Source organism: Phaethon aethereus (genome assembly GCF_964289735.1).
Source record: "Phaethon aethereus genome assembly, chromosome: 2".
In the NCBI taxonomy this organism is placed as follows: Eukaryota; Metazoa; Chordata; class Aves; order Phaethontiformes; family Phaethontidae; genus Phaethon; species Phaethon aethereus.
Window position 1 is genome coordinate 52484632 of NC_138582.1, and position 24026 is coordinate 52508657.

Genomic DNA, 24026 nt, shown 5'->3' on the forward strand with positions numbered 1-24026 from the left:
TTTAATACTAAATTTGGTTACAGAATATGTTGCCTAGGCAGTCGCAGACTATTTTTCTTCCCTCAGTTGCTTGACATAAATTCCTGTTTATCTGCCAGCAGTGGTTGTATGTCAGAAATATGTTAGATTTTTAGAGGATAAAAGTTTTTTCCACCTAAAAATGTGGAAATGTGGCTGCAAATGTTCATTTAAAATAAAATTTAAAAACGTAGGAAAAATTAACACCTTTTTCTCTGAATAGTTGTTCCACTGTTTTGATCATTTCCAATTGTAGAGCCAAAGCCAGCAATTTGAAAGGGCAGTACAAAGATTTACATGAAAAGTCGGCTGTGAATATTGCAGTCATTAATGTACCAACGTAAAACCTCACCTTGCTGGTATAATTTAGTATGTATGACAGTGAGTAACTTTGCTTCAGTTCATCGGGAAGCATTTTATCCGATGATAGTACTTTTGCTGGAAGGGAGGATTTCTATTTTTCGGTTTTTATCTTAAAAAAACAAACACCTTTGTTTTCAGTTCAAAGATATGGTACTTGGGCTAGTGTTTGGTTTTGTTATTTAAATACATACCACTAGTGCAGATTCGTACATAGGTAAATAGAGGTATATGTTGAGTATGTGTGGGAAAAGTGTGTGTAATTTGTGAAACCCTCCTCTTCAAGACGTAAACAAGAGGATAAAAACCCGTGCAGTTTCCAACTTATCCTGAAAAGCATTGTGTCAGTGGGCAGGCATCCAGCAATGGTGTTTGGTTGTTTTCTCAGAGTTAGATGGCTGCCATCTGGCATTGATAGTGAGATGGCGTTGTCATCAGTTTCTAGATGCAGGAAAGGAGTGAATCCTCATCTGTTTCCTGTGGATAAGCAAGAGGTTGATAATCTAGTAAAATCTTGTTACCTTAAAGAAAGCAGGCTTGGAGTTTGTTTACATAATATAGGCCAGCTCTAACCTTTATGTTGGTGTAGTAAATTTCTTGAGAGAAGGCTGAAGATGTTAAGAAACTTACTGCTTTGCAGGATTACCTTAAGAAAGATATTTTTCAAGAGGTTTATCCTGTCTTTCTCTGTACTGTTACTGTAGTCAATTTTACCTTTAAAAGGAAAAAAACCCCCAAGCATTGCCCCTGGAAAGGAATAGAAGGATTATTTGATCTAGAGTGGTCTTTCAAGCGTTCTTTTAGTATTTTTAAAGAAGTTCTATCTTAAGAGAAGTATGATCATCATCACAGTGTTGTAATCTACATTTAAAACAAAAGATACAAAAACTGTACAGGACATCTGTTGAAAAAAATAGTTACAACTCACTCTGTCTAGAGATGAGGTAATATCATGGATAACTAGTTCAGTTTATTATCTGGCTAGCATTTCTGTTTTGTCTTTTCCTTATTACTCGTAAATCTTTCCGCTTTTACCATAATCGTTTATCATTTTCCTGTTTCCAGTTTTTTTACAAGTTGCTTTGTCTGTGATCACCTCACAGTACAGGTTCTGCCGGACTAAGGAAGTTCAGCTGGCTGAGGCCTTTGCAAAAAGGAAGAAATGGTGGGCAACCTCTTGAACTTAAAAAGGAAAAAAAAAGCCATTCACATCTGACTCTTTTGAAACTTTCTCATTTTCCTTGATCCTGGCTGTTGGTTTGTTGGTTTGTTTTGAACATTTAATGATCCAGCTGCCAGCTTTCAGTAACTGAATTGTATCGTTATTGGAGAAATCTGGTTGCATTTTATTAGAGAAAACATCACTGTTCATACTGTTGTCGTGTTCCTCCCCTGTAATTTTTCCTATTATCGTTTGGAATAACACCCAAGTCTCTCTCAGTAACAGCCTTTAAAAGATTTCTGTGTTCAGAATCAACTTCAAGGGAAAAAAAAAACACCTGTAGCAAAGCAGGGGGAATCTTTTTATTAAATATTAGGCGTGTGAGTTGCCTGTATTAATTTTAAATCATTCCTGTAATATTTTCTCCTTTCCTTTGACTCTTCAGATGCTCACATAATATGCAAATCATTTTACAATGGATACAAAAGAAACATTAAATATATTAAAATCTGCATTTTAATAAAGTTGTCAATGTATAATACATATCCTGCAACTGAGAAAAAATGATAAAAAAGCAATAAAAAGGTAATATAGGCACAGAACTATTTAATAACTTGTAATGTTTTACAGTCTGATAAAAATAAATGTGGTCTTGAAGCTGTCGGATACAGGTATAAGAAATACCCTAGTCTGAGTTTAGCACGTTGTAACTATTTAGGAATAGCACATCTGCATTGTTCATACGCGTTTGCTATCTCCTTTGAACTGTAGGGATTAAGCTTGTGGGCGTGTTTCTTTCTCATTTCAGATGGAGTGGATGTTGAGGATGACCCCACTTGCTCATGGCCAGCATCATCACCTTCTAGCAAGGACCAGACTTCCCCGAGCCATGGAGAAGGTTGTGATTTTGGTGAAGAGGAAGGAGGCCCAGGCTTGCCCTATCCATGCCAGTTTTGTGACAAATCGTTCAGTCGCCTCAGCTACTTAAAGCACCATGAGCAAAGTCACAGCGACAAGCTCCCTTTCAAATGCACATATTGCAGTCGTCTTTTCAAACACAAACGGAGCAGGGACCGCCACATAAAGCTTCATACGGGAGACAAGAAGTATCACTGCAGTGAGTGTGATGCAGCGTTCTCAAGGAGTGATCATCTTAAAATTCACTTAAAGACTCATACGTCCAACAAGCCATATAAGTGTGCCATTTGTAGACGTGGATTCCTTTCATCTAGTTCGCTGCATGGTCACATGCAGGTTCACGAGAGGAACAAAGATGGGTCCCAGTCCGCTTCCCGGATGGAGGACTGGAAAATGAAAGACACTCAGAAATGCAGTCAGTGCGAAGAAGGCTTTGATTTTCCTGAAGATCTTCAGAAGCACATTGCAGAATGTCACCCTGAGTGTTCCCCTAATGAAGACCGATCTGCTCTTCAGTGTGTTTACTGTCATGAACTCTTTGTAGAGGAAACGTCTTTGATGAATCACATGGAGCAGGCTCATAATGGTGAGAAGAAGAATGCATGCAGCATTTGCTCTGAGAACTTTCATACTGTGGAGGAGCTGTACAGCCACATGGACAGTCACCAGCAGCCAGAGTCGTGCAACCACAGCAACAGCCCGTCTTTGGTAACTGTGGGCTACACCTCAGTCTCTAGCACCACTCCAGATTCGAACCTCTCGGTGGATAGTTCAACAATGGTGGAAACGGCTCCCCCTATACCAAAAGGCCGTGGAAGGAAGCGGGCAGCTCAGCAAGTGCCAGATATCACTGGTCCTTCAAGTAAACAGGCAAAAGTTACCTATAGCTGCATTTATTGCAACAAACAGTTGTTTTCCAGCCTTGCAGTATTGCAGATACATCTGAAAACTATGCATTTAGATAAACCCGAACAAGCCCATATCTGTCAGTACTGTTTGGAAGTATTGCCATCTCTCTACAATCTGAACGAACATCTTAAGCAAGTCCATGAAGCTCCGGATCCAGCACTGATCGTTTCTACCATGCCTGCCATGGTATACCAGTGCAACTTCTGCTCTGAAGTGTTCAATGACCTCAACACCCTTCAGGAGCACATTCGATGTTCTCATGGATTTGCCAACCCTGCTGCTAAGGACAGTAATGCGTTCTTTTGTCCCCATTGCTACATGGGATTTCTTACAGATTCTTCTCTGGAAGAGCATATTAGACAAGTCCATTGTGATCTTAGCAGTTCCCGTTTTGGTTCCCCTGTGCTTGGAACCCCAAAAGATCCAGTGGTGGAAGTGTATTCTTGTTCTTACTGTACAAATTCTCCAATATTTAATAGCGTTCTTAAACTGAACAAGCATATCAAGGAGAACCATAAGAACATTCCTTTGGCACTGAATTACATCCACAATGGAAAAAAATCCAGAGCCATGAGTCCCTTATCTCCTGTAACCATTGAGCAGACCTCTTTAAAGATGATGCAGGCAGTTGGAGGTGCTCCTCCTCGTCCTGCAGGTGAATATATTTGTAATCAGTGTGGTGCTAAGTATACTTCCTTGGACGGTTTTCAGACTCATTTAAAAACACATCTTGACACTGTCCTGCCAAAACTGACCTGCCCTCAGTGCAACAAGGAATTTCCAAATCAGGAGTCTCTGCTGAAGCATGTTACCATTCATTTCATGATCACCTCAACCTACTACATCTGTGAAAGCTGTGACAAGCAGTTCACTTCTGTGGATGACTTGCAGAAGCACCTACTGGACATGCATACTTTTGTGTTCTTCCGCTGCACCTTGTGCCAAGAGGTTTTTGACTCCAAAGTCTCCATACAGCTACACTTGGCTGTGAAGCACAGCAATGAAAAGAAGGTGTACAGATGTACGTCTTGCAACTGGGATTTCCGCAATGAGACTGACCTACAGCTTCATGTTAAACACAACCACCTGGAGAACCAAGGCAAAGTACACAAGTGCATCTTCTGTGGCGAGTCCTTTGGTACGGAGGTGGAGCTGCAGTGTCACATTACTACACACAGCAAGAAGTACAACTGCAAGTTCTGCAGTAAAGCTTTCCATGCTATCATCTTGCTGGAAAAGCACTTAAGGGAGAAACATTGTGTTTTTGAAACAAAAACTCCAAACTGTGGAACAAATGGGGCATCTGAGCAGGTTCAGAAGGAGGAAGTGGAACTCCAGACCTTGTTGACAAATAGCCAGGAGTCCCATAACAGCCACGACGGCAGCGAAGAAGATGTGGACACATCTGAGCCTATGTATGGCTGTGACATTTGTGGAGCAGCTTATACCATGGAGACTCTCCTGCAAAATCACCAGCTTCGAGACCACAACATTCGACCTGGAGAAAGTGCTATAGTGAAGAAAAAGGCTGAACTCATTAAAGGGAATTACAAGTGTAATGTGTGTTCTCGAACATTCTTCTCCGAAAACGGGCTTCGAGAGCACATGCAGACACACTTGGGACCGGTGAAACATTATATGTGCCCAATCTGTGGCGAGCGGTTTCCATCTCTTCTGACTCTTACTGAACATAAGGTCACACATAGTAAGAGCCTGGACACTGGAAACTGCAGGATTTGCAAGATGCCTCTCCAGAGCGAGGAGGAATTTTTAGAGCATTGCCAAATGCACCCTGACTTGAGGAACTCCTTGACGGGGTTCCGCTGTGTGGTGTGCATGCAGACAGTGACCTCCACGCTGGAACTGAAAATCCATGGCACGTTCCACATGCAGAAAACTGGAAACGGTTCTGCCGTGCAGTCCACGGGGCGCACACAGCATCTCCAGAAACTGTACAAGTGTGCTTCTTGCCTGAAGGAATTCCGCTCAAAACAGGATTTAGTGAAACTTGACATCAACGGTCTGCCATATGGTCTGTGTGCTAGCTGTGTTAATCTCAGTAAAAGTGGTAGTCCAAGTGTCAACATCCCTTCAAGCAGTAACAGACAAGGCATGGGCCAAAATGAGAACTTGAGTTCCATTGAGAACAAAAGCAAGGCAGGGGGACTGAAGACTCGATGTTCTAGTTGCAATGTTAAATTTGAATCAGAAAGTGAACTCCAAAACCATATTCAGTCAATCCACAGAGAGCTTGTTCCAGACAGCAACAGCACACAGCTGAAAACACCACAAGTATCTCCAATGCCCAGAATCAGCCCCTCCCAAACTGAAGAGGTAACCCTTTTTTCTTTGCTCTTGACACCTTCCATCCTTTTGGAAAAAATCCCCCTTTTTTCAAGCTGTCGTGTCACTTGTCATGAAATGCTTAGGCTGAACCATGTTACATTTCCATCCGTAGCCATTAGCTAGCAATTACTTGCTTCTTGGTATGCCTTACATCTTGGATTGAATTGTGCAGAATAGGACTAATTCCAGTCTCCCTAGGATATTGTCTTCTGTAGCACTGAGGAGACCTATCTTCATGCCAGCACAACTGAGATCTGGAATCTTATCCTAGCTCCTGTACGCATTGGAATCCCCAGCTAGGAGTTGTGCTTATGGCAGAGAGCATTAATGACAGAGGAGCAGAATACAGTGAGCCAAAATTCTGGCATAAGGGGTGGATTTTTAAAAAATATTTATGAGCAACAAATGGAAGAGTTTTTTTTGTAAATTGTGTTGTAGACATTCATTTTCCCCTCTTACAGCGTATTTTGATTAAGTAGAAGTGCAACACTAGCCTAAGGTAAATTGGGAAATCAGTCCTTTGGATTAAATTCCTTGTGTTTTTCTTTCCTTTCCTGATGAACAACATTCTGATGTCACTGAAACACCTAGTGCCTGATGATTGAAATCCCATTTATGCAGCATAACTTAGGAAGTAAATGTATGTTTCAGAAAAAAACCAAAGGGTCAACCTCTTGAAAGATCTCATCTTCTTCCTCAGTCACCAGTAACCAAGTAATAACACCTGTATACGGCAAGATAGGGGGGTCGTGTACCAACAGACGGGAATCTGTTTTATCTTCAGAAATATTATCAATAGAATGACTTAGGGTTAATATTGTAGGCATGGTGTCTTGCATAATGACCCCTTATAATTCAGGAAGTCTAAAAACATAGCACAAACAAATGATAAGAAATAACAGCTTTTGTTTCAAGAAGGCTTTTATCCTGTAATGGTACAAGCATGGTGCAACCCATTGCTGTGAATGTGTATGGATACCCTGTGGCTAGGGAGCTGCTGCTCTCCCATCACCTTCCTCACTCCCTGTTTGTGAGCCCATCTGTTGGGTAAGAAATCTCTCAGCCTGTCATCCAACAGTGTTGTGCAAACTGGAGGGTAGGAGGGCGGCAGAGAGGGAGGAGGGGAGATACATAAGGATATGTGGGCCAAGAAGTAAGTATTTGTGGAGCTATGGAGAACATAACTGGAGATAGGCTGGGAGAAGGCCACTGAGGCAGCACAGGGTCTTAGAGTGCCACCAAGAGGGAAGTGGAGCTGGGAGACAAAGGTGAAGTACCAGGCAGACTGCATCTGCCAGGGAAGGGCCATATGCTTTCATGACTTACGCATCTCCAGTTTGCAAAACGGGCCATGGTGGGGGACACTGGGGGAATGGGATGTGGTGTGGAGTTTATGGAAGGAGCGGGCTGTTAGACTGAGAACCACAGGTCGAAGGAAAACCATCTTTTCAAAGAAGAGGGAAAAGGAATGGCTCTCATTAGGTGTGGTTCAGAACGTTGATGGTCCTGTACTACTGCTGCTGAGTGAGAACCACAGGATTACCAGCTATATGTTTTTGATAAATTCAGTCATCCTGACTGTCTGTCGTCTTTCTCCAAGTGACTACTTGAAATCTCTTTTCACAGTCATCTTGGAAGCCAATTCCTGCTACCTCAACCACAATCAAAATCGTACATGTTAAGACACTTCACGATAAGATGTTACCATTTGTATTTCTCTCGCTTGTAAACTAGACGAAAAGGTAATAATGATGATGTGATGATAAAAGGTCAGTTACCTTCAGTGCCATCAGTGAATCTTCTTGTACTTGGATCAGGTATAATCAGAATTCTTACGTCGTCTTCTGATTGGCATCATGTTCCTTTTCTTACTCTTTTCCATTTTTCTCTTAGAAAAGTATTTTAGATGAAAAAGCCTTTTAAACTACAGCAAGATTTGTGAACAGCATTTTCCTGCTTTCGAATCACCGTTTCCCCTCCACGCCCATTGAGAGCATGTAAACTGATTTTCAGTGTCTATAGTTCTAGTCTCCACAGAAGTAACCTAGACTTTCAGATTCTTTTCTCATGGGAAGCACAAAGCTATCAAGTTCCTGATAGAACATCAGTACTTCTAGAAACCATAAATGCATGTTTGTAAAATCCTGAAAGATAATTTATTTTTTTAACAGATATTACTGGTTTCAAATTGTAGGGATGCAAGTATTATAGCAATGAGAATCAAAATTGAAAGTGGTAATACAAATGTTAACCCCATAGATTGGATGTCCAGGCTGAGGGAAATGAAAACATAAGCATATAACACAAACAGTAAAAAAAAATTGGATTTCTAAGATTTGTTATTAGTCAGTGGCTTTGCTGCTCCACTGGAAGGATATTTCTTGCATTGAATGGGATGTTGAAGATGGCTACTTAAACATGCTATTTTGGGAAAATTTTCAACAAAAAAAATCATAATATTAAGTAGTGAAAGTTTCATTTGCATTATTGAGAGTCATGTGGCTGGAGAGTCCAGCCTTTATATAAAGAACATTTCATTCCTGAGGCAAGAAAATTGTGGAGACTAGTTGTTCAGACCATTAATAGTGCTGAATAGCCTTTGTTACTCACGAATAGATTACTATGGTAAATGTACTAGAAAATATCTTTTTAAGATAAAAGATAACACTAAAAAACAGCACTTCTGGCTTCTTTGCCAAGTATTCTCATGATTGAACTAGAAAACTTCCCTTTTTGTCTTGTACTCAGTAACGTGATAGGGTGCAATTACCTTAGCACAGTATAATGTCATCAGCTGAGCTATCACCTGCTGAGCTCACCCTGTTTGCTAAGTGAAACATGTTGACCTGAATCATCTTCACTGGAAGTTACCTTTCAGTTGGGATGGGAAATGATGGGCAGTGCTCATCATCGGTTACAACAACGCAAGGAACAGGCCAGAACTCATTAAGCCTCATCATACTGCTGAATCTAGTACCCATAAGCTATCAAACTTAAACAGGCAGATTGTGAGTAGCTGGCTACTGAATGAGCGCTAGTAAGTCTGTAACTTACTCTGTGAGCTTAATGAGGTGCTGAATTCAGGTTGTGGATTTCTTGTAAAGATCTTGAATTATTGCAAGCACACTGTTAGGCTAGGGTAATAGTCTTGGTGATAGCTAATATTTAAAAGTGGAGAACAAGGTCTGATATGATAGTGAATTCGGAACTAGACATTAGTCCTTTTTCTGTCACTCATTTGCTTTGTTGACTTGGACAATTCCACTTGAACATCTCTGCATCATTTTCCTTACTGAGAAAATAAGATTGATAGTTCCTGAAAAGTGTGTTTCCATGCTTAATTGCAATATATTTTTTGCAATGCACTTGGAAGATGAAAAGCAGTGTGCAAGAAAACTTGTGTGGCCTTGCTTCTCCTGCTGCTCCTTAATGTGCTGTCGTGCACCTAATGAGAGAACTCTTGACTCAGCAGAAGATGTGCCCTCACTTCTTGAGCTTCACGACTTCTCTACATGCAGAATCATACCAGCGTAACTGCACAATAATAATTATACTGTTAATTGCTTAGCTGGCAGGGGAGGAGGGAGTGGACTCCAGCTTACACCAACAGTTTACTGATACTTCTTATCTTATGCTAGTGTATCCATATGTGCGACTGCGCTCAGTTTGGGGTCCTGTTGGTGACTTCCAGAGTAGGGGCTCAGCAAGCATAATTGCTTCTGTAAGTAGCTTAAGTTATATGTCACTTTGTTCCATGAATGTGAAGCTCATGTGAGTACTGTATTACCTGTGGCAATGCAGACAGTCCTTCATTAATGATACAAGAACACTCTGGGTTTTTTGGTCCTGAGAAGAGAAGGAGCAGTGCAAGTACACTGCCAGATTACTGCAGGAATAAAGATGCTCAATTAGGTGTTGCAAAAGACTTGCGGAAATTCACTACAGCAGAGAGTATCAGAAGTGCTGGACAAAGGAGAGAACCATCAACTGCCACACCAGCTGCAGAACAGCGTAAGTGTGGTCTTCTGTCCTGTTGTGGTTGTGCAGAGCTGTATGCCAGGATGGGCATGTCACAGCAGGGGACACTAGGCACATCACAGCACCGTTCTGGAAGGAGCTATGAAAGTGCAGGCTGACAATGAGCTTGTGGAGACAGGGTCACAAAATTCAGATGCTGCAGAGAGCTGGTGGCTCCTTGAAACTCAATTTATTCGACCTCAGATGAATCCAGAAATGGTATCACCCTGGGAGAAAGAATGGAGCTCAGGTAGGTGTACTGTTTTATTATTACATTTTTTTCATTTTTATTCATGGGTCCTGAATCTATCTTTCTTCTTTACTATTCCTCCCCACTTCTCAAAACACTGTCAGACTCACAAAGACAGAAAACAGGAACTGCCTTTTGAAGTAGCTGGTTTGTTTCAACAGCATGCACTGGCAGTCAGAGGCAGAAAGAAGAGAGAAAAGACTCTGAGCAACCCAGAAATGTTCCCAGATGCATGCTTTTGGCAGGGCAGGCAGTAGCATTTTAGCAACATAAATCACTGTGCTTTTAACTGAAAAAAATGCACTGAAATCAATAGTCATACATTTAATTGAAACACAAAAATTTCAATTAATAAAATAATACTCCTCATCAGCAATCCAAGCTGATTATTCTGACTACAGGATTTTTATCAATCAGCACATAAACTTGTAATGTAAATGTAAGAAGTACTGCCTTGTGTTTCCTGTCAGTGAATCCAGGCCCAGAACAAGTGATTTTCCTGCTGGATTTTGGATTTGGGGACAGAATAGGTAAAGAAGATTTGTTGCTGGCACAAAGATTTGGCTTTGAAATAGTTTGTGGAACTAATCTGTGGCAAACATATTTTCTGCTTCTGGAGTTTCAGAATGAGCTCACTAAAAATACCATTTTTGTCTTCTTGCATCATTTTGACATTGTTTTCAGGAAGGTATTGTTTAAGATGCAACCATATATATTCTTAAGAAGGTCTACCCTTTTTTCTTGCCACAGCAGACCACCTTCACATTACACAATGCTTTAATTTCTGGTAGTACCAGTGCCATGGACTGGCTGACAAGATACAGGCTTAAGCATTTCTTCTCTCTTCTCTCTTCTTTCTCTCTTCTTTCTTCTTTCTCTCTTCTCCTTTCTCTCTTCTTTCTCTCTTCTTTCTCTCTTCTTTCTCTCTTCTTTCTCTCTTCTTTCTTCTTTCTCTCTTCATTCTTCTCTCTTCTCTTCACCTTCATGCTTTCAGCAGTGAGGTATCGGACAGAGTCCTCTCTGACTTTAACAAGGATGGTGTTATTTATTATCCTGTTGCTGTAAATCCTAACAAAGTTAAGCAGCAAACTTCCTGCTTCCTCACACACACCATGAATTCAGTCTGTGAAAGGAAGGCCATGTGTTGGCTGGGAGCTGCTGAACAGCAGCAAGAGGGATAATTCTAGTGAGTTTTCTTAGCTTCCTGTCCACGGATCATTAAAATCTAATGCACTTTGTCTGTCTTGTTATTTGTCAGAGGCTTCAGATGGCAAATTTGGAAAGCCATCTTCTTCACACCTGTGGAAAACTTTGCATGAGAGGAAGAAAGGATAATGTGTTCTCCAAAGTTTTCAAGAGCACCAAACCAAGATTTCCATGAAACAATGCAGTGGAGGGTAATGGCTGCTTGAAGAAAGGTGGAAGAACCGGAGAGGGACACAGTAACGTGGATGAAGACCTCAAGCATCTCTAGTGAGGTCAAATGTAGATTCAACAAAGCTTTATGAGACAAAACGTCTTGAGGTGTATACTCCAGCAGGTCAGCTGTGCAGCCTGCTGTCTTCCTGGGGATTTCCCTGTACATGTATCTGCTGGCCAAGTGACCAGGGTTGCATGCCACTGTTTCCCTTCTGCACAGCCCCAGTGGAAAATAAGAATAGTGATGAGTATGTGTATTCTGACCTCAGAATTGGGTAGAAACAAGAAGAAATTTCCCAATTTCCCCTGGTTTTCTGGCCTGACTATTTTTATGAGCAAGACATGGGAAATCATGGCATGTTCTCTCTTTGCTGGTTTGCATACTTCTAGAGAGTTCTTTCTCTTCCCTCTCTTACTTTTGGACTACTCTTGACCAGTTGCAAGAAAAACTTCATAGATGAGTAGGAATCTTAAGCCCTATAAAGTTGTTACAAGGTTTGGGAAGAGAGGTCACCCAGCAGGTGATAGTATCCAGACAGGAACGAGACCTTTTAGCAATCCAAACCAGGAGGATGGCTTTAACTGAAGTTCACACCTGTTTTTTATGCAAAAGCCAATCAGTCACAAGAAATGAAGCTATAAGAAACAATGATCTGTTCTTTGTGGTGCTCACAGACCGAAAATGTTTTGAGAAGTGTTTTTTTTCACTACTCAATAAAGTTTTTATATGTAATGTGTGTAGTATTTGTCTCATACAACAAACATAACGCCCAAATTTGTTACTCTGTCATCAGGGAAATAAAATGGACTGACTATTAATTTAAAATGGATGGGTAGCCTCAGTACTGCTTGTTTCACGAAGTTGTACAAAATGAACATAAATGAATGACCTGATACGTAGCATCTTGTTAAAGGGTCCTCGTCTTTGACTTCCCATAGCTCTGTGACACCTGATTGTTCAAAAAAACCCTTAGTTACTTTTTCCTCCTGCCAAACCCATCTTTCATTTATTCTATTTACTGCATTGTATATACAAATTATTGTATAAATATAACCTGTAGACAACAACAGCAGAAATGTGTCTCCTGCTAACATCTGTCCTCACCATGGGACATTTCAGGACAAGAGGCAGTGGGCAAAAACTGAAACACAGGAGGTTCCCTCTGAACATCAGGAAACACTTCTACTGCGAGAGTGACCAAGCACTGGCACAGGTTGCCCAGAGAGGTTGTGTATCCTTTGAGATATTCACAAGCTCTCTGGACATGATCCTGGGCAACCAGCTGTAGGTGGCTCTGCTGGAGCAGGGGAGCTTTACCAGATGACTGCCAGAGATCAACCTTAACCATTCTGTGATTTCCACCATCCATTTGGCCTACCTACCAGGTGTATGTTGATGTTACCCTGTTCTTCCTTGGTGGTTAAACCTTTATTGCTAGTATATGGGTGCATAAGTCAGGAGATAAAAGGGTAGGGCCTCTCCTGATACTGAGCATCTTGGTACAGTCCTGCCAGTAACAATGTGCAAATCTACAAAAAAAACTCCCCTGCCTGCAGTTTTTATTAGAGGCCTGAATTCCTGAAGATGAAAACCTCACATGCATTCATTGATCATTTGTAATGTCTGTGAAATGCCTCTGAAGAGTGACTTAAAAATACAGCCACTTACAAATAAAGACATTTAAAAGTTGCTTGCGGCTTGTGTACTCAAAACCAAGGTGAGAGGTAGGAGAGGAGGTTATTTGTCCCCTTCAGTCATGCTTCCACAGTTTTGGTATCCGGTGTGGGATGGACTTCCTCCGTTTCATACCTATTATCCAGAGTCAACATTCTGTGCTAAAAGGCACACCTAATGGCTTTTCATATCTGGAAGGCCACCTCTTTCTCTCTATATTTTCTGATAGGAAATGGGGTGCTTCACCAAGAAAGAATGATCAGAGACTTCAAACTTCCAGATTTCCTTTCATCCTTGTTTTCCCACTGCTTCAACAGTCCTCTCTTTGGTTTCTGCTCTGATGGCTGGAATAGCTTCAGTGCCAAACTCTGGGAACGTGACTGGCTGCATAGGAAAACCTTGCAACCATCACTGACAGTGGCCAGCTTGCAACTGTTCCTGTTCTGCTGCTTGGTGCTTCTTTCATAGGCCTACTCAGGGAATGTCTGCATCACCTGATGATTTTCCTGAATTATCTCTTAACCATAACTACTCAGTTTTCTTATGTTCCCTACTTCACAGCTGGTAGTCCATGTGGTGGTGGTTGAAGTCCTGCAAACCTAGAAATACGACATTATGCTTTTGAAACAAATTCTGCAATCTCTTTTTTTCTGATACGGAAATGGTAGACTGAAGCCCCATGCAAAAATGTGAGCCTATTGCAGAATGTACCTAAGAGGAACTGCTGGAATTTTAAGTAATGTGAAAGTAAAAGATTATTAAATGGGACAGAGGGAATTCTGGGAAGTTCCCTTAATTCCCTTAGAGGAAAGCAAGTATGTCTTCACAGGAAAAATGACACAAACGACTGTGGATAGAGTTGACGACTGGCTCAGTGGAGTGCTTGTTTTGCTGGTACATCACTTCCTTGGGCAGCTGCGCTGCCCCAGCGGAGATTTTTCCAACTGGGCACTCAGTCAAGCATCATTGCAATGTCAGCAGCTGTGTGCCAGCTCAGATGCTACCAGTATATTTGTTAACATTGATGTGGCCTAAGAGTATCCGTACAGGGTAGTACTGTAACTACAGCAGTATGATTGTAGAACTCTGTTTGTAGCGTGTTTCGTAGTGTAGGCAAGCCTTTGTAAAAACCCAGTCTTACCAGTGTTACCATGTGAAGCCGTCATTTGTGAAGTCCCATTGACTTCCCCAAGTGCAGAGCTAATTGCATGAGAAGGATCTAAGGGGTTTAATCCTTCTCCTGATACTTCAATGAAAATTAATTTCTTATATATTATGTATGAGTAATATATTTCTGTTTGTACATTAATATTAATGTTGCATATTTTTGGGCACAAGTTCTATTCTGTAGGATTAAATTATCTTGGTAAGTAATATCCCAGACGTCTGCAGGAATAAAGGCTGAGTTGAAAGTGGACAATTAAGGGCAGGGGGAGGGTCCTGAGTCACATTTTGGAAAGTGAAATTAATCAGCATTATTTTTCCATAGTGTGGGACAAAAGTGGTTTTAGGGTTTAATTCAAACAAAATAAGGTATATAAAAAGCCCTTGATTTTGCCTTTTTGTTAAAATCCAGAGAGCTTTTACAAAATTTGTGATGGAGAAAAGAGACAAAAGAGTATTCTCTTGTGCGTACTTGCAAACTATTAATTTTATTGGGCTACATCTGTTGCTGATTGTTGGTGAAGAAAGTAGTGGCTTTATTGAATGACAGTCTGTCTCAGTATGCCTTTTTTTAAAACAAAGGGAAAAAAGCGACTTTAAAAAGAAAAAAGTCTATCAATCAATCAACTTACTAAGAATATCAGCTTTTTACATCTCAGACCTGCCAAGTCATGCTCTGCTGCCTGTGCTTTGATGCCACGTCATCTGCAAAATTATCAGTGCAGTCTTGATTGTGGTTTCTCCTTAATGTCCGTAGCCACACAACTGCTCTGATACCGAGATGCTGAATGTTAGGATGCCTCTTGATGGGTTAGCAGCTCTCTGGCTTCAGAGGGTCTCAGGTTGGCAGCTTGCTTTGTTTTTAAGTGCAATGTAAGGAGACAGAAAGAGGTGGGGATGCTGACAGAAAGTTCGGTTGCTGATACAGTCAGACCCAGATTCCTGAGCACTGTTCAGCACATACATACACTTGCAGTGCTCAGAGGCTCAGCCTCACCCAGGATCAGGCCCTAGGATAGAAAGGCAGACAGAAGTGTATTTGTTTTTCAGATCCCAAATCAAATTCACAGTACTTAGAGCTGTTTGTATGCATAAACTATGTAAACCTGATATGAAGTAATTGAGAGAAAATAAATACACAGCCACGTGCTGCCAGGTTTTAGAGTCACTTTTTCTGACAGGTACCTCACTGCACTACTGAGTTTCAAAGACCTAGAGAGATTTAAAGTATTAGAGCGCTTGAAGGGAAGAGATGCAGTTTTTGAATTTGCAAGATGTAGTTCTTTCTGTGTGGGGATGTGAGACATTGCAAGCTAGTGCAGTTCATCAGCCAGGGGAAGAAAAGGTTTGCAACTAAGAGACGTTTAAGGCAGATGTGATTAAATGCAGAATCCAGAATGTAAAGATGAAAGACAGAACAGCAGACCCAGACTTGAAGCAAAGTAGAGAAGGAAGGACTGCTAGAATGAACATTTGTACTTCTGCCTCAGTGCTTTTTATGTATTAAAGCAATAAGTAACCATAATGAAAGAAATGAGAAAAAGTAATGTTTTCTCCATTTTTCGTTTTGCTTACCTTATGGGATTGATTGTATTCTGTCTCTAGGCATGTGCACTCAGACCCTGTTAAACTTGAGACCCTGTTAAACTTAATACCCTGATAAACAAAAGCAGAAGAACAGAAAAATCCTCATAAAATCGTTATGAACATGTTTCTAAAAGCAATCCGGAAATACTAATTAAAGGGTATTGTGTGAGCAATGAGAAGAGTTAGCAATTAGTCAGTTCAAAAAAAATGCAGGATGACAGTGCCCCATAAGCAAGATAAATAGCTAACTATGCAGGGAAACTGGCTAACATATGCTTAGTTTTTTTAGAGCTTAAGGTTGACAAAATAAGCATCCAGGAAGATAGAAAAGAAATCCTCAATTAAGGTACTGTCAAAAATAATCTCAGCTATGATGAAAAATGGCTAAATGGACAAATAAGCTGGGACTGTGGTTGCTCTTGTGCCTCATGCAGGGCCAAGCACACTACAAATGCTTGAAATAATGATGTAAAAAATCATCTGGCAGCATTAGGAGTTAGCACTGGCAAGTTGCTGTAGGTAGTGTGCAAGTTTTTACTGGGTTTTGCATGTGGTTTGTTGGAAGCTATTCACTTCCCCTTGTCAGGTTACCTTTCTGTTGGTTTAACAGGTTGAATTAGCTCCACTCTGGATTTAATGTGAGGGAAACTGTGAGTGAATGACTGGTCTGGGAGAGGGGAATTTGAGGATGTGGGAGGTGTGGCATCGCTCTCTTTTGGCAGCAGCAGGTTGTCTGAGCTGTCATACCCTCGGTCTGTGCTGAAACTGAGTGGAAAAAGCCTTGGAAGTCTCCTTTGCTGGAGTGACAAGGGTACATAATGTACCTAGGTGTAAACTGGAGGTTATTGGTAGGTTAACAGGTACATGTCAAAACCATTTTTAGTAGTACATGCAAGAGAGGTGTGACGGGAGTATACAATAAACCAGAGATGCCTGCGAGCCTGAGAGACTGTAGTCACAGTGCATGAGAAGCTATAAGACATATTTTTCGTTATTTCATATAAGGAACAAGTATTCAGTTAAAAGGGGGATACAGGAGCCCCAGAAATGGTATATGAAATCAAGGAAATAAATACTGTTGAAAAAAATGCTTTGCCGTGGAGCTTGTGGCGTATCCTCCCTATGGAGAAGAATTAAGTATAGCTTAGGTGTAATTTAATGGAATATAGTATACAAAAAGTGACTTACAAACAGAGAAAAATATCCATCACAAAATTCTTAGAGAAAGGAGCTGAAGATAAAAGGAAACATTCAGCAGATAAATTAACAGCCTTTTAAGAAGAGGTATCAACAGCCTGGGAAAAGGCTACTAAACACACATTTAACAGGGGGTGTAAGGATTATGCATGAAATTACTGGTTTGTGAGCTTGACTGAAACAGTGAGGAACATAAGAGAACGGCTAATCAAAGACATGACAGAAGAACACCTAGAAACTTTGGATTTAATGAAGGATAGAGGGCAAAGATTCGCAAAGGGAGGATCATGCCTAAAATTTTCAATAAAGAGTATTTTGAGAGAGTAGCCACAAGTACTGACAGAGAAGCCTATAAACATGATTTACCAGGATTTTAGCAGAGCTTTTGAAACGGTATAGCACAAAAGACTAATCTGTTGGGTGAGTAAGTATGGCATAGGGAGAGATACTTTGTTTGATTAAAAAAGAAAAGAAACACTAACTTGGATATGGAAAGCATATGAGTCTTGTGAATTGAAGCAGGTTAGGTTGGAGGGGTGTGAATAACGGAAAGCCTGAAGAATCATTATTTGCACCAATTTTGTTGAATTTATGCAGCATATCAGGAGTCTGGAAGAAAGAATAAGTAGTAAGGTGATGAAATTCCCTGATAGTACAGAACTGGGGAAATGTCAGAACAAAATAGGCAGGTGATAAAATTTTGAATGACTTTGACAAGGAGGTGGAGCATGGGCAGATAAGTAGCATATGCAGTTCATTTTCAAGTAATATAATGAGGCTAGGGAGTAGAAAAAGAAGAATGCGTGGATACCTCAGACAGTCACAGGGCTCAGAAGGCTACACAGGAGGATCTTCTGCATACTTCTGAAGCACTTCTGAATAGAACTGTAAATCCTCTAGTAGAGTGTTTATAAACACAAATAAAATTCTGGACACAGCACTGAAGTACCAATCGAAAGACCATATTCTTGGGCCATTTATAAAAGCAGCAAAACCTCATTTGACATGACATGGACACTTTGGGCACCTTTATAGAAAAGAAATTCTGAAAACTGCAAAGTGACAAGTGGGGATCAGGACAATAATTAAAGGTCTAGGTGACATTAATTATTCAAAAGGTTAGAGAGACATGTGCATATGCTCTGCATGGGTTGAAGGCCCAGTCCAAAGCTCATTAAATGCAGTCACAGAGAAGCTTTGCATGCTGGAAGGCTTTAAATTGGTTCTGAAAACAGGAACACAAACAAACAGGAACGCAAGAGGCAACCAGATTTCCCAGTGCTCTTGTGACACACCTAGGCCAAGTAGTTACTCTTCTACAACAATTTTGAAGGGCTCAGGAATGACCTGGACCTCAGATTTACACTCAGCATGTTGGCACTTAGGTTCTTGACAGGAGGGGGTTAAGTGAAGGATTGTGGGCTTGTTTATTGAAAAGATGAGGCCACAATAATATGAGAAATAAAAGAAAAAGTTAAACCATTTTCTTAATCCCACCTGATAATGTATGTGTTGCTCTCCTCTGGAACAAATTTTTGGAAGTTTTGCAACAAGGTACGGTTTAGAGCACAGTACGGCTTCTCCAGATACCATACTGGTCCTGCCCGAGTCCATATGGAAATGCACTGGTAAGGGTCTTCTGTGGCGCACCTTTGCTGGTATGAAATTACTCTGTAACGAGAAATGTGCGTCAGCTTGTTCTTGTGTCTGGAGGAGAGAATGAGAGCGTTGCCACGTTTCTGTCTCTCGCAGGAGGCTGGCAGGTGTCCTGGCAAATGCAGCGGTGGCAGGTTAGGGTGTAAGTGCCCCCAGCTGCCCACCCTTCGTCATTGTGTGGAGCTGATACGCCCTGAGCTGTGAGCTGGAGCAGCAAGGCCTGGGTGCCCAGTCCGTCCTGCTGAGTCCTCCGTAGGCACAGGTGGCTCTGGCAGAAGGGCAAAGAGCTCAGCCGGGTTCCTTGCTGCAAGCATTTGCAGTGAGACAAAGCAAGGATGGCTGTCACAGCCCCGCGCTTCTCCCTCTGTGGAGCCATCTTGTATCGCAAAGGGCTGGAGACACTCAAGAGAGTTTCAAATGCCTCCTTGAGTCACGTCCCAGTTTTTCTTCTGTGCTGTGCAACACAAGTGCTGCAAGGCTTCTTCCAGGCAAGGGACATGGAGCTGCAAAACCCCAGGGCTCATTTCTGTCTTAGTCCCCCATGTTTCCTCTTTATGGGAGCATAGAGTGAGGAGGGGCTGGGTCTCCTGGTGGATCTCACCCCAGTAGGGAGTTGGGACCAGCCATGAAGCTCATCAGGAGCTCCTGTGAGAAGTTACGAGTCCCATGGTTCTGACAAAGCTTGTGAGACCAAGATGTAACTTGCAGTGAAAAAAGACTTCCTTAGAATGCAAAACATATGGAAATAAGTATGTGGTTTTTGTTCAGTGTGGTGTGAAAATGACTGGGTTTGATCACTTTGAAAATCTACAAGTAAATGGAATTTACTGAGTTTGCCTTTAAAATAAAAACTTAACCATGCACAAGTTTAGGCACTTTCAGATGACTGTGTGTTGAGCTAATAAAAGTTGATGTCAACATTTTAGAATATGTTTGGAAACAAAAAAGAACTAGTGTTTGATCAAGCAGCAATCACAAAAACATTCTTCCCTTCATGATAAAAGAAAACCTCTGTGTGTGATTCTGCAAATATGTCAGATCATTCTGAAGAGGCTAGTAAGTGCTAGTAATTTTTTTTTTTTGTGGTTGTCAAATTAGTTTGGTTTTTGGCATTAGACTTCAAAAAAACTGCAACCTTTACATGTGTTGTCATTATGTACATCAGTCATAATTTTGCCAACAATTCTTGACATGCACTCTGTGTTACTGTGCTAACAAGAGAAAAGACCAGCCATTAGGTTTATGTTTCTTTGTTTTTGAACAAAGTCACATATCAGGAATAATGCTAGGGGTATGCTAATAAACAATATATAGTGCCAGTCATCAGGGAGTAAGAAATATTTTCTAACTAGTTCTAAAGGGAAACAATGTTTTAAAAAAAGGAAGAGTGATTGTTATTTATGCAATATTGTTGTTCTATATGTCAGCATCAAAAAGCATCTTGTAAAGAGCTTAGCATAATAAATCTTTGATCGTGACTGTCATTATTTAGAGGTCTTTGATAGATCTAGATGTAGTGCAGTAAGGTTAAATTTACCAACATATAATAGGAAATCCTTAGACTGAATCTGAATTTCTACCACTGTTACCAGTATTGTCACCACAACAAAAAAGAAAAAGTGTTGTATCTTTTAAAACAGCAGGCTTTACAAATCATAACTGTAAAACTAAGTCAAAGCAGATTTGTTTTCTGGGTACTCATTGATTTTGTTTGTCTGCATAAGGATTTAACTTGGTTACATTTCAGAAAACTAAAGTTGATTTAAATGAAAAACAGCAAAAAAGGCTTATGATTGTTTCCACCAAGAAGCAATGCAACACATTTTGTTATTGCCATCAAGAAAATTAAAATAGCCTCTGTGTATGAGAAGCAATGGGAGATTTGTAAAGAGGAGCCCACAGGAACACTTAATTTCAGCACTGACTTTGATTAGTCACTAATTTTTCAGTTAACTTGGTAAAGCAAAATGAGATACATTGAAAAAGTCTTTATATTCCTGCCTGCAGGCTTGAAGTAGACACATACTTAATGGATGGGCACTTTATCTGTCCGGGACAGGGAATCTAAATTTAGATGCTGATAACAAATCCAGTCAGAATCAGGGAAAAAAAAACCCTTTTAAAAAAAAATATAATTGATAACACCAGCTGCAGAACACTCTTCAGAAGTTAAATATATACAAGACAGGCTGTATTTTTGATGCACATTATCCGGTGAACCCTACTCTTCCCCAACTAATATATATGAAATCTGCAATTTACTACATCTGTGCCAGCTTTTTGTGACTTTACATTCTTTAAAAAATGTACGTTTTTCTTTTTTTTCTTTCTCTTTTTGCTGATGTAGGCAAGTTGTCTGTGGCTGTACAGAAATATACGTGTCTCTTGAGTTACTGCCTTGGCAGTTCAGGGCTTACCTTGCCTTCATTGCCTCTTCAAAACAAGAACTGAGCTCTCCAGGACTGTTACCTTAGGACTTGAGTCCTTGATACTGCAATTATGCAGTTGAATAATTTTATGAATCTGACGTGTCTCATTAGATGCCTGGATAACTGCAGATTTTAAGTCTTACGATGAAAAACCAAAATCTTACTATATATTTTGAATATACTGTTAGTTTTCACTTTTAAAGCAATGCTTTCCAATATCAAATCTCTGGCCAATTCAGGTGAAGAAAAATAATAAGAGAAAATAAAATTACATTCTTAGGATGTTGAAATGTCTTGGACAAGTGATACACCTTGTAGAAACGTGAAATAAGTGAAAAAAGTGAAAGACACTGAGACACAAATTAAAAACTTTTCCCGTGCACCAAAGAGAGCAGAGTAATGCATTTCCTTGTTTATAATGATACACTATGATTTTTAAGTAAGTCAGGCCCAATCTAATGTGGCCAGAAGGATTGCTCTCTGGCTAGTTTCCAGCCAGCCTTCCCAGTTTTAGTACAGGCTTGCCAATAGATATTGAAGCAACCGCCCAGATACAGTAACCATTTGTCCAGACTAGCAGGGATTTTTCCCTCCTTGAAAGACGGCAACCTGATGGACCATTTAAAATCTATGGTGCAGAGGACATTCTGCAGCCTGGTTGAGAATGAAGGAGAAGCAGATACCTGATTTCTGTGTTCTGTTCCTGGCTTCTCCCCAGTTCTGTAGTGGTCCTAATCCATTGGTATAAAGTGAAGGATTCATGATCATTTCAGTGTTGTTTGGATCACATCCCACATATCCTCATTGCATTCTGCCTTCCATGAATATAAAGCTGGTGTTTCAGCAATACTGGTCTGTCCGTGGAGGTAGGAAGCTGAAAAAAACCAATCTGTACAGAGTTTCAGGAAACCCAGATAAAAGGTATTACAGAACTGCAGTGTTGCTTTTTAATATTAATAATTAAGTCTTAATGAAAACACTGCTGGAGAGCTTTAAATTACCACTTTGAACTCAGTATTTTGAGTTACAATAAAATGGTTCCAATTGTATGTTTCAGTAAATTTTATCTACCCTTGTTTCTTTAGAAGAAGACCTACCAGTGCATCAAATGTCAGATGGTTTTCTACAATGAATGGGATATCCAAGTTCATGTCGCAAACCACATGATTGGTAAGTGAAGCACTAAAACTTCTCAAAGATAGATAGCCATTTCTCTTACTCATGATCATCATTGCCTCTAAAATTAAACAGAGTTAAGGAGAAATTAATTGTGCATCCATCAATGATTAACCCAGGCATGATTGATTTTTGTATTCATATTATTAGACTTGATAAAGCGTTAGCATATTTTATTTTCTGCAAGGGCTAGTTTAGACTTCTGCAGAGAATTGTATATCCACTGCCAGTCAAAACACAGGTGATTAGCAAATTAAACTTCTAATCATTTTTGCATTATTGAAAACAAACTAACAGGAATGGTTAATGAACTGGATGTTAGCTTTCCGTAGAGTTTTAGACAGGTTTTAATTTCAGAAGTTATTATGGTAATGACACTACTGTGTACTTCTTAAGCACCTTGGTACCAAAATCAAAACTGGCAAGTTTTTGTCGTTAGGAAACATAAATAATTCAAATGACCATAAAATAGTATTGTTTGTTGTGTTTGAGCAGTCTGGAAAAAAATCCTGAGTGTGTCTGTATACAATTAAATACTATCATTTATTTGAAAAAATAAAGAATTGTAGTGTTCAGTAGTGGAATCTGCTCTTTAAGGTGCAAGCATTTAAAAACGTCTTTTAGGATTCCTGAATCCAAGCCTGGCTTGATCTTTACAAGGCTGTTACAGTTGTAAATTGGAATAAAACAAAAGCTGCTTTTTCTTTGATATTCATATTTTACTATTATTTGCTTATTCCCGTAGGATTATCCATAATGTTTTCAATTTGGTAACCACTCAGTAATAGCACTAAGAGTTCTATCAGCCAATTAAATTTATCAAGCACATCATTTGCCCGCTAATGAGATAACATTGCCAGAGTTGTCTTGTTTTGTTTTTAGCCTCTTTTCTAAATTTCACATTTCAAGACAGAGATGGATGCCATTGATTTTGTACTCCTGCTTTGCTTACGCTGTTTTTCTTGCTATAATAATAGAAAAGCACGTAAGGCACAGACCAAACGCTATGGCATAGAAGCGAATAATTACATATCCAGCAGAAGAGAATTTGCTGGCTGTTTTCATTTTATAACTTAAAAATCCTTAGTTTGATGCTAGTTGTTTTCTTTCAAGATAATGTGCAGATTTCTTTCGTGAGCACTGGTAATTTGGTTGCACTGTAAAAGAAAATTACCTACCAAAACTTAATAGCCCATTTTTCTGGGTACTTCATTAATAACTCTTAATATGTCTACAGCATGAACATTTTATATACTTTTCATAAAAATTAATAAATGCAAATGACAATGACAAGCCACTTTTTTTAAAGGAGCAAAGTGATTTGCCTGTTGGATTAACTCTTAGTTTTGGTATTTTGTGTCTTTGGGGAGGAGGTAATTTGAACTGCTTCACAGTATTCAATCTGGGTCAGTAATGTGGAATTTAAAAGTAGGTTATTACCAACAACAGCACTCACCATTTCTGCTGTTTTCTTTGAATCCAGTGTTTGACATGTTCTTAATTGTAGCATATAGTGACACTGAAGCATGACAGGGAATACAGACACTGTGGGTAAGGGATGATGCTGGAATGGCAGAGTGGTGTGTTTGCTTGCCACCCACTTCCCAAGTGCCTCACATTTTCAGAATAGGAGCCCAATTTCAGGAAATACTCAGATTTTCTTTTTTTTTCCTCTATTTTCTGGATGAGTTTTAGTAAAGGGTCAGAATGGGAGGAGAGAAAGGAGGAGAGAGTCGGTAAAGC

General features: G+C 40.1%; 1 protein-coding gene across 3 annotated transcripts in view; it reads left to right on the forward strand.

Annotated features, from left to right (window-relative positions):
* ZNF521 (zinc finger protein 521) overlaps positions 1-24026 on the forward strand; it is a gene marked incomplete at its 5' end in the record, with an annotated part of 204047 nt that overhangs the window by 89669 nt on the left and 90352 nt on the right. For all 3 annotated transcript variants that reach the window (XM_081996547.1, XM_081996548.1, XM_081996549.1), the window contains 2 exons: positions 2349-5701; positions 22193-22277. In XM_081996547.1, coding sequence (XP_081852673.1) covers positions 2349-5701; positions 22193-22277 — 3438 coding nt within the window. The remainder of the gene's footprint in view (positions 1-2348; positions 5702-22192; positions 22278-24026) is intronic.